The 12,093-nt window shown below is 35.8% G+C and overlaps 1 protein-coding gene across 1 annotated transcript; it reads right to left on the bottom strand.

Annotated features, from left to right (window-relative positions):
• Positions 1–802: 802 nt before the first annotated feature.
• Positions 803–5,074, bottom strand: med18 (mediator of RNA polymerase II transcription, subunit 18 homolog (yeast)). Its single transcript, XM_062992177.1, has 2 exons — positions 4,578–5,074; positions 803–2,059 (listed from the first exon to the last, which is right to left on the bottom strand). The coding sequence occupies exons 1-2, from the start codon at positions 4,648–4,650 to the stop codon at positions 1,506–1,508; spliced, it is 627 nt and encodes a 208-aa protein (XP_062848247.1). The 5' UTR covers positions 4,651–5,074; the 3' UTR covers positions 803–1,505.
• Positions 5,075–12,093: the final 7,019 nt, after the last annotated feature.

Genomic DNA, 12,093 nt, shown 5'->3' with positions numbered 1-12,093 from the left:
GTTATTTTTTTTATCTCGTGATCTCAAGATAACGAGAATTACTTTTTGGGTGATAAAAAAGGATAAGCAAGGGACTGACAAGAAAAAATAAGTGTTTATCAGTGCTAAACAATTTCCAAATTTGTCTTTTGGGGGGGGGGGGGGGGGGGGTGATCAAGTGATCAAGAATTTTTCTTAATCTAAACAACACATATCTTCTGTAAATATAGGCCATCTTAATACTACACACAAACTGTCTTGCAAACTTTTCAGTTCATTATTCTAATTCAGTTCAGCCTGTGATGAGTTTGTTTGTGATGAGTTTGTTCATCAGTTTAAATGAACACTATAAAGTGTTTGTTTTTATAATGCCTTGTTTTCACATTTGTGATATTCACATTAGGAATTTGCATTTACATTTACGGCATTTAGCAGACGCCTTTATCCAAAGCGACTTACAGCACTGGGACAGTATACAGCCTGGGCAATTTATGGTTAAAGGCCTTGCTCAATGGCCCAACAGTAACATTCTTGGAGTGGTGGGGCTTGAACCAGCAACTTTCTGATTACTAGTCAAGTACCTTAACCGCCAGGCTACAACTAGCTGGCAAATTTGTGATTTGTGCTTGTTTTACTGGTACTATAAAGTGTCAGGTTTGTCTTCCTTTAATCAAAACATGAGATAATTTTCATTAATAGCTGTATACAGACACTTGGGCAAAATGACTAGCTTGTTTTGCCTCTCTGCATGGTACACCATTTAAAGTGTTCAGCAACCATCATTTACCTGAACTAGGTAAAAACATACCAGTAGACACATTGATGAAAGAGACTGGAGGACTTTAATTAATAAAGTGTTTTTTTTCCCAAAACAGGCTTCAAAGGTAATGACGTTAGGTCTGGCATTATACAGCATTTAAATATATTTAAAAAAACAGTTGTGACAAAATTACATCCTAACTGTATCTGTCATGACTACAAAACTGAAAGTATGGCTCTATAAAACAGATCTCTGAGGAGTAAATGTGTATTTGTATTAGTTATGAATTGCTATACTGCATTTATTGTGGAACAGTTATAAAGGTATTTTAATGTTTTACATTAACCATTTACTACTGTCTTTATTCAAACTTTTGCCAATACTTAACAGCATGTATAATACATAACTTAAATGTAAAATGTTCACAATTACCTTTTCCTATCTGGCATAAATGTTTCACTTTTAAAGCCCGTTATGTTTCGGAGCAATGTTTGATGGGTAATTTCTATTCTACAAATAATTCAAAGCTGCCAGTTCAATATGAGTACAAGCCTAAAACACCGGATCTGTATTAAATTAGATATTTTAGACCAGATTCACTGATGCATCTGATATTAAAAATGAAATCAGGGCATTTTTGGGTCTGTTACTTTGCCTATTAATGATACAGAGAGTTTTTGGAAATGTACAAATGATCCATCTTGCAACACATTACATGCAGACTTCATCAAGCTTGTTTCACTTCAGTCCAGAGAGTTCTTAAGACCTACATGAGCCTTTTGGGGTCAATTTTCTCAAGGTGTACAAGGGGCTTAAGCTGCTCTGCAAAGCTGCGCATGTCCTCAGAAACAGTGTCCTGTCCTGCTGGTGCCAGCACACTAAGTTCTACCAGGTATGACAAAGAAAGTGGTTCGGTGTTGTCCGTGTTACCTGGAACAAGCACCCGAGACAGTTTGCTCACAATCACTTTGAGGGCTCCTTTGCGGAAAATATGTCCTTTGGCAACAAATTCGTGGTCCATTCGAAAGCCCATCTCATTAAGAAAGTCTGGCAGACTGTGAGAGGCTGCAACATCCACGCAGTTCCGTACCAGAGCGTGGCGACTCTTGTCACCCACCTCCGGCTGCCCGAGGTAGCGCAAGTGCCAGGGAGAAGTGGGGTGTGCGAGAGATCGCCTGGCTCGCAGGATGAAAGGATTCCCTTGCTGACCTTTCAGAAGATAGACGAGCTCATGGTCTGCGAAGCTTTCAGGCTCTATGTTGTCACATAAACCTCTAAGACGATGAAGAAGATTTTCCAAGGACTGATCCAGTACACTGCCTGCGTCGCAAAAAGAAAAGATCATTGCTTTAATTTACAAATGCACTTGGTTGACCTTGCAACTACAAAGTACCTTTTTTCACAAGGCATTTTAGACAGATTTGCACTTAACTATTTGTTGTAGCTCATTTGTTGATAGAATATGTTGTCAGATTCCATATACACTTTTGTCAGCTGGAACCAGTGCTGTCATTCTTTTTCTGACCTCTATCAGCCACTAAATGTTAGTATTTGGTTTTTAACACCGATTATAAGAGACTGTTGTAGGTTAAAAAAACTCAGATCAGCAGCAGTTTGTCATACTTAATCCAGCCTGGCATCAACAACAATAACAGTTAAAGAGGCGGCACAAGGGCTAGCACTGTCACCTCACAGCAAGAAGGTTCTCGGTTCGATCCCCAGGTGGGCGGTCTGAGTCCTTTCTGTGTGCCGTTTGCATGTTCTCCCTGTGTCTGTGTGGGTTTCCTCCGGAGGCTCAGGTTTCCTCCCACAGTCCAAAGACATGCAAGTGAGGTGGATTGGAAATACAAAACTGTCCATGACTGTGTTTAACTTGTGAACTGATGAATCTTGTGTAATGAGTAACTACCGTTCCTGTCATGAATGTAACCAAAGTGTAAAACATGACGTTAAAATCCTAATAAATAAATAGATCACTCAGATCATATTTTTTGGTAAACTTTAGCTTTATCCTATTTAAATGTGTGACTATAAATGTGGAAGCCAATGAAAAAACAGACTTTAAAAAAAACATTACTTAACAAGATCGTGTATTTCTAGATTATGGCTATTCTCAATTTTTATTCTAGAATTTTGACTTTGTATTTCAAATGAAACTTTTAAAAGACATTTTTGCATACTGTTGGCTTTTATCTACACAAAAACAGAAAGGAAAAGATCATTGCTTTAATTTACCAGTGTACTTGGTTGACATACAAAGTACCTTTTCACCAAGCATTTTAGATAGATTTGCACTGAACTAATTGATGTAGCTCAATTGTTGATAGGATATTTTGTGAGATTCCAAATACACTTCAGTACACAAGTGACACAAAACAAGGTTAAAATAAGGTCTTGACATTTTTTTCTGACCTCTACCAGTCACCAAATGAATATATTCTGTTTTTAACGCTGATTATGAGACTGTTGTAGGTTAAAAAAACTCAGATCAGCAGCAGTTTGTCACACTTATTCAGCCTGCCATCAACAACAATAACAGTTACAGATCACGCTTCATATTATTATGTGAATTTTAGCTTTACCCTATTTAAATATGTGGCTATAAATGTGGAAGCCAATAAAAAAAATTTTTATTTATTAGGATTTTAACGTCATGTTTTACACTTTTGGTTACATTTAAGACAGAAACGGTAGTGACTGGTCACACAAGATTCATCAGTTTACAAGTTTAATGTCAAACACAGTCATGGACAATTTTGTGTCTCCAATCCACCTCACTTGCACGTCTTTGGACTAAAAAAATACCGGTTTTAAGATTAAAGTCGAAATATTATGGCCATAGCAACCTCCTCGTGTTAATGAGGGATGTTCATGATTTGGTAAAGTTATACTTTCATATCGGTTTCACAAATAAAGAAATCCCCAGTCTCCTGTAACATCAGCACCAGTTTGTTATTAGCGTAAAGACGATGAAACTGCTTTTGTAATAAACTGGGTTTATTTAGAAGAATGTGCCACCGGTGTGCTCAGCGTCGTCGCCAGTACTTCAACCGAGCCTTATGGACTCATATGATAAACTAATGTACAATACAACTTTGTACAATACAAGCAGCCACCCAAAAATAATCACGGGTTACTGGATAAGTAACACTCATCATAAGCTGACCTCAGCACTTGCATGCCAATCCAAGTACTGAGACCCGGCTGCACACTCGTTGGCCATAATATTTCGACTTTATTCTCACAATCATTTCGATTTTAATCTCAAAATAATTTCGACTTTTTTCTCATAATATTTTGACTTTAATCTCGAAATAATTTCGACTTTTTTTCTCATAATATTTTGACTTTAATCTCGAAATAATTTCGACTTTTTTCTCATAATATTTTGACTTTATTTTCGTAATATTTCGACTTTATTCTCATAACATTTTGGCTTTACTGGTTACACAAGATTCACCAGTTCACAAGTTTAGTGTCAAACACACAGTTATGGACAATTTTGTATCTCCAATTCACCTCACTTGCACGTCTTTGGACTGTGGGAGGAAACAGGAGCTCTCGGAGAAACCCACGCAGACACGGGGAGAACATGCAAACTCCACACAGAAAGGACCCGGACCGCCCCACCTGGGCATCAAACCCAGGACCTTCCTACAGACAAACAAACTTAACAATACCGTGTATTTCTATCCTCAATTTTATATTCTGGAATTATTGACTTTGTATCTCAAATCCTTTACGTACTAACTTAAACTTTTAAAATACATTTTTGCGTACTGCTGACTTTTATCTACACGAAAACTGAATGTAATAAAATAAATAAAGGTTTATTTACCTTGCAGTAAATACTCCATCATGTTGATTGTGCCGCCTGTAACGGGCATGACGGTAACCGGTGGAGCTTCCATAGCACCAAGCAAAACAAAACTCAGAAATAAACAAACTGCTTTAAACACTCTGTAAGACTGTGATCTGACACAACTGGCTACACGATTGCTTGACAAAACCGACCGCACGTCCTGCTGTTGTGATATATTGATGTACTCTTAGTAGAAAAACAATGATGATGATTCAAACCGCTGTCCTCTTCCGCCAAGCGTTTAAATACAGAGCGGGGATGAGAAGGCCGCGCCGGTAAAGTGTGATAAGCAAGTCGTTCTCTGCTGGGTAACCAATACAAAAACAACTTAATAGAACTGTCTTTTGAAAATAGGGCCAAATATACGAATATAAATCTAATAATTTCACCAACTACTGCAAAAAATATTACTGTAAGTGCTAACTACAGCCGGTTAACTTTCGCCGACTTAGTCCCACGCATGTTCAGTCTACTTACAATGAATCTGGGTTGCCAGATCCCTTTCCAACCAACATGTTACACTCGAACATTTACATGTGGTTGCTTGACATGACTTTTTTGTTTCCATTTACAAATATACGACGGCGTGTTAGTACGACGGGGTATTAGGGTCACTGTAAAACATATTTTTAAGGTTTGATTTCGAGAATAAAGTCGTAAAAGTTTCAATTTCGAGATTAAAGTCAAAATATTATGAGAATGAAGTAGAAATTATTTCGAGATTAAAGTCGAAATGATTATGAGAATAAAGTCAAAATATTATGGCCAAAGAGTGTGCAGCCGTCGTAGGCTTGACAGTTCAGAGAAGCACTGGTCTCAGTACCTGGATCGGCACGCAAGCGTCTAGGGCAGCTTATAATGAGTGGTTATCCAATAACCCGCGATTATTTTTGGGTGGCTGTTTGTATCATACACTTCCATCCACATGACATGATGACTAAACATGTCAATGCAATTGTTTATAGCGATGCCATATGACTTCTATTGTAGTCTATCTTACGAGTCCATAAGGCTCGGTTGAAGTACTGCTGACGACACAGAGCGCACATTCTTCTAAATAAACCCAGTTTATTGCAAAGCCATTTCAGATTCCTTATACTAATAACAAACTGGTGCTGATGTGCAGATTATGTGATTTCTTTATTTGTGAAACCAATATGAAAGTATAACAAATAATGAACATAATTCATTTTAACACAAGGAGGTTGCTATGGCCACAATATTTCGACTTTAATCTCGTAATTATTTCAACTTTAATCTTGTAATATTTCGACTTTATTCTCATAATATTTTGACTTTAATCTCAAAATCAAAACGTCGTCGTATATTAGTAAGTGAGTCATTCTATAATTTGGGGTACATTCCATGTCCAGTGATAATAATTATATTTATTCTAACAATTTTCTTTAAAAATTTCATATTTTACCTATTAATGGAAAACATGTTGTAATATCACAAAAACATGATGTGCATCCTAATGCTTCATTTAGCTTGAAATTTGTCATGATGTTCCTAAATGAACAGTTTTTGCTGTGTCTGTTTTTTAAGTTGAGGGTGCCTTGGTTTCAAAATAATGAATAAAATTATTAAGGGCATCAACATCTTTTTTTAAATTTATTTCAATAGTTTAAATACTAAAGAAAAATAATATTTTATATTTCAAATATCTCTTTTAAATAATTTAAATATATTTATTTATTATTGTCCGCAAAAGTTCTGTCAACTATGTTACTAACAGAACTCCACTCAGTAACTCAAACATGGTTTGTTCTAAAACTATGTGACCAGCATTACATGATATAATTTTTCTCTGTGGAGGGTATATTGAACAAACTGTGGTGAATGTTCTCTTATTTTTTTAAATATTTTATCTATAATAGAACATTGTCAATGAGTATATTAATTGACCGTCAACTATGTTACATACATTGTTATGGTTACAATTTGTTTAATAATTTTAATTCAAATGTATGTTCAAATTAGACATTATTCTGTTCAAGAAATGACATGTGGTCAGCCAGGCAAGGTCTACCACTGAAGTTATGGGTCAAAATAGGGAAATTGTCAACTATGTTACCTGTCAACTAAGTTACCTAGTAGTCTACATCTACTGTCCCTTTTAAATAAAATAAAAAATAATTATGTTTAAGCTTTGCAACTAGTGGATATGTTACACTAAAGGAATATATTAATTTGAACCACTGATTGTTCTATTGAGAGAGAACAATTTTTTTGTACTTTTTTGGAGATGTGAAATGTACCCCAAATTATAGAATGACCCAAGTACATTTAATTTATAAAGCACTCTTAAAGCAACTTACGTTGACCAAAGTGCTGTACATCGAACAAGCATACATAACACAACATTATGTTAAAAAAGTAAGAACCAAATAAAAATACAGAGTAAGAGAGAAAATAAAAAACAGATAAAAATAGACTAAACAATTATAATTACCACAGCTCCTCACTGTTCAAATGCCAGTTTATAAAGGTATGTTTTTAGTGATTTAAAAACAGCGGCCGAAGGTGCTTGTCGAATATTAGGAGGTAGAGTGTTCCATAGCCTCGGAGCATAAACTGCAAATGCACGATCACCTTTTAGCTTCAAACGAGCCCTAGGAACAGTCAACAAATTCTGAGTGGCTGATCTTAATGATCGCTGTGCGGTTGCGGAAGAAAGCATACCACTGAGATAAGCCGGGGCTTGACCATTAAGTGCTTTAAAAACAAATAAAAGCACTTTAAACTGAATCCTGTGCTGAACAGGCAGCCAATGTAGTGAGGTGAGGACGGGTGTAATATGGTTTCTTTTCTTGGTATTAGTCAGTAACCTTGCTGCTATTTCTGGACTACCTGCAAGCGCCGCAACAGAGACTGACTAATCCCAATATACAGAGAATTACAGTAGTCAATTCTTGCAGAAATGAGTGCATGAATAACTTTTTCCAGGTCAGAATAGCAGAGAAAAGGCTTAATCTTCGCAATATTTCTGAACTGGATGTTAGGGCCACTTTAAAGACAAATATTTTTTTAAGTTTTGATTTCGAGAATAAAGTTGAAATTATTTCGAAAATAAAGTTGTGTAAGTTTAGATTTCAAGATTAAAGTCAAAATGATTCTCATAATATTTCCACTTTTATCTCGAAATTCGAAACTTATCCGACTTTATTTTCATAATCATTTTGATTTTAATCTCGAAATAATTTCATCTCAAAATCTAAACTTATACAACTATATTCTCAAAATCAAAACTTACAAATATTTTTTACAGTGGCCCTAATACGCTGCCGTATAAATGTAAAAAAGAATGAATAAATAACTATATGAAATATATATAATGTTTAACATCTTTTAAGGTATATAATACAATGCTGTATCTAAAAGGCTTACACGTAGTGAAATGTAAATTCACTATATGTCAGCTTAGACATTTAGAAACTTTCCAGGCAGACTTTATTTTTTAACACGTGATATATGGCTGAAGTTTCCCCTCTTGTGACTAAGTTGTGGTTATATACAGCATGTGGTGTTTAAGTGGAAAGTGTCTTTCCGGTACTCTTAACCCTCACAAAAGCTTTAATCAAACCTCAGCTCACAGACAGAATACAGTGCACAGAGTGATGCATGTAAACTGAAAACAACAAAAATTCTCTCAGTTGCTATAACACGAGTGCAAAGTTGGGTCATTTCTGAATAATATTTACATGTTTGATTTGCAGGTGTTAATGTGCTATGTGCAATGTCATAACTAAAAGCCAGCAAGGGATCCCCCCTACCACTAATACAACTACTGTTCTCAGAAGTCAGGTGATGAGATAAGTGCATGTGGTGTCTTTAAAAGTGTCCTGTTTTCGACCAAAAATCACTGTGAACTGGAGATTAATAGTGAACACAATTACTACAACTACTTTTCATTTTACTACTACTGCTACCACAATTAATAATAATAATATAATACATTCTATAGCACAGCATAGTCAGTGAAACAAAGAATTCCTTCTACACAATTGATGTTGCATTTATTTCTATATGTGTGATGCTGAGCAGATTCACGTTTTATCACACTTACAGTAACTGAGTGTAGTTCGTCTGTAGATCTGTACACTTTGTCACCCCTTTCTATCCCATAAAAAAAAAGGACACTATAGGAACCCCGGTGACCTGATATTATTTGGGGGTTGGATAACCCTCAGCACAGCAATGGCATAAAGTAGGTGATAAATATAATGTTATGGTAGAGAATTTTAACTGCTCTAAGTCATTAAACACTGTATTTGTTCCTCATAAATTGGCTAGTGTGTGAACAATATTTAATAATCCCAACATCACTGCTGCAACTTTTACACTTATACCAGTATAACACAGCCATATCAATATACTGCTAGTGCCTGAGCAATACCCTTAACCCTCAATTGCTTAAACTCTATTCAGTGATAAGTGTAAGTCATTTTGGGTAAAAGTGTCTGCTAAATGCCACAAATGTAAGTAACTGCAGTGCTGAGAACGCACCATCACACAAATTATATATGATCAGTGCAGGTCCTATTGGGGTGTCTTGTAGTTAATTAATGGGGTAGAGAGGGCTGAGATGTTGTACAGAGCAACAGATAAGCTTATGACAATAATTGTATACCTACAAAGTGCAACTAAAGGCTAGGTGTATCTAAAAAAAAATGGCCAATAAATGACATAAAAAAACAAATTTGTCAGTAAGTGTATATAAACCAAATAAAAAAATGCAAAACAGTAAAATGCAAATAAAAACAGAAATCTGATATATTCTTTTATGGGCATTTAATTAAAAAAGATATGTAATGTTTGTAATGTAATACTGCGTGAATGTACGTACATGACGTATAGTGGAATTAACGTCAACTGTTTAATTATTCTGTAAAACAAACAGTTCTAAATAAGGCAAAAGCATCAAACTAATTGTAATGTAAAAATGTTGTCAAAGTTCTTGTCTTGTTGTTTCCAAAAAATCTGAATACAGGCCTAAAACATCTACACTTTAATTTGACTGTACACACATTCAGTGTCAAATGTGATGACGTTTGGATGATGATGATGTCTCCCAACTTGAAGAGAAGAATAGACCACCACGGTCTTATTTTCACACTTTGGAAATAAAAATAATTATATAAAAGAATTAGAAATATGCCAGTTTACAAAATAAAAGAACAATGGAGTTATAGAAAGTTCACTAAAAAAGTGACTACAATGCAGCAAAACAAGATGTTTGTGTAGTACAATTACCTCTAAACTCCTGATCGCTCCAGGATTTCTGCTGGAGTTTTGATCTACACAGTAAATAAATATGAAATTTATTAAACACATGCACAAAATGTAACAGATTGTACAACTGGTTTAAATAATATGATTTTTTCTTACTTTTTTTTCTTTAGTAAAAGCCTCAATAGTATAACCAGAAGTATGATAATGATGAAAAGAACAGCTGTAGAAATTAATATTAATGTAACTTCTGATGGAGGGTCAGCGTACTTATGAGCCACAGTGGTGGATGCAGTAGAATCTATAATTTAATACAGCAAAATTAAAATTAATGTATTTTTATCTAACACAACTTAAGTATTTTTTTAATTCTACAGTAATTTATAACATTTTATTTCTGACAGTATTTACATGATGCATTACTAGCATGTTCCTCCTCATTGCTGGATGTGTACGTGTCCACACCGTGGATCAGCCTGCAGCTCACAGAACTCTCTGTCTTGTTGACTCGTCCTTTAACTGAGATATTTCCTTCATCTGTCTTCACAACTGTGTCCACATCAGTATTCACCTCACAGAAGATGGTGCAGTTCTGAACAGGATCAGTCAGCTCTATGGACCTGACTATGAGCAGTAACAAAATTAAATAACACTACACTTAAAAAATAACACTCAGATTTGTACATTTTTAAGTGTTGGTGCCACAGGAGTCCAAGTATATAATTTAGCTTTAAAATAACTTATTATGTTTATACTGTAGATGCAATTCTTAAAGTTAGAACATCGATATAGTACAGTAGATATACACCGATCATGCATATGACCACTTTCCTAATATAATAAAACAGTAACTTCTTTAGCAATTTGAACTACAGTAGCTCGTCTGTTGGTCAGCCTTCGCTCCCCTCGTGCATCAATGAGCCTTGGCCGCCCATGACCCTGTCGCCGGGTTACCGCTGTTCCTTTCTTGGACCAATTTTAATAGATACTGACCACTGCAGACAGGGAACACCCCACAAAAGCTGCAGTTTTGGAGATGTTCTGACCCAGTCGTCTAGCCATCACAACTTGGCCCTTGTCAAACTCACTCAAATCCTTTCGCTTACCCATTTTCCTGCTTCTAACACATCAACTTTGAGGATAAAATGTTCACTTGCTGCCTAATATATCCCACCCACTAACAGGTGCCGTGATGAAGAGATAATCAGCGTTCTTCACTTCACCTGTCAGTGGTCGTAATGTTATGCCTGGTCAGTGTATATGTAAAATACAAAAAAACCCAGAAGTCTGTGATTTATAAATTCAGTAAAGACTGTACAAGGACAATTGTTTTACTTCATTATTTGTATTGTTTTGTAATATTTTAATCTCATTTCTGTCTCATTTTGAAATTAATGCCTGTAAACAAACAGTACAAAAAGGAAAGAATTTGAGACAGCTACACTTAAATTCTTCTGTAATGGGTATCACCACAATGGCTTAGAAAAACATGACAAACTGCTGTTAAAAAACATTCGTTGCCTCAGCCACAAAAGCAGATCAAGACTGCTCTATGCACAGCGGAAGCCGTATGTTAACCATGTCTAGAAATGGCTCAGATCTTCCAGGCCTAAGCTAACCTAAAATGGTTTAATGCAGAGTTGAAACCTTATTGTGGTTTGCTGAGTGACCTTTAGTCTGTTTATGCAAATAATAAACAGGGTCTGTCATTGTCTGGGTAACTTGCACATTTGTAAGGGCACCGTTAAGATTGAATGATATATACAAAAATGAAGCAGCAGCTTTTTAGACAATATTCTGGTATGTGTTAAAGGCAATACATTTAAAATAAGTGTACAGTATATTAACATTAAATGTTATTGTGCCCTGTAAGCGTATAATATAACACTATGTTATAGGATAATTGCAAATGTATATAGAATGGCATTGGAGATTTATAGAAAGTTCTAGCATTTTGGGGTCACCAAGTTTTCAATTGTTTCCTCAGCAAGCCTACAATTCCAGGATCCTGTATCATTGCCCCCACCCGATAAGCGCTTAAAGTAGCTATACAGCAGGAGCCCGATCCCTGGAGACACTCTTTCCTTCTTGAAGGCCGCCCGAATGCATGCTTTGGTGGCTAGCCTATACCAGCCTTACCACTTGTTCAATATGCCCACAACACCTTTTGACACTTGCCACTGCCATTCAAGTTCAAGTGTCAATTCAGGTATCCACCCCTATTTTCCCAGACCAGTTCCCTGAGAGGACAGTGGTAGCC

The sequence above is a fragment of the Trichomycterus rosablanca genome, chromosome 3, assembly GCF_030014385.1.
Source record: "Trichomycterus rosablanca isolate fTriRos1 chromosome 3, fTriRos1.hap1, whole genome shotgun sequence".
Lineage (NCBI taxonomy): Eukaryota > Metazoa > Chordata > Actinopteri > Siluriformes > Trichomycteridae > Trichomycterus > Trichomycterus rosablanca.
This window is presented reverse-complemented; position numbering and strand designations above follow the sequence as displayed.

What these genes read in the sequence shown, in the direction of transcription:
- med18 (XM_062992177.1), bottom strand. Translation starts at nt 4,650, where the DNA reads ATGGAAGCTCCACCGGTTACCGTCATGCCCGTTACAGGCGGCACAATC. An exon ending in GATGGAGTATTTACTGCAAG is followed by an intron (nt 2,060 to 4,577) that starts GTAAATAAACCT and finishes TTTGCGACGCAG; the next exon opens with GCAGTGTACTGGATCAGTCC.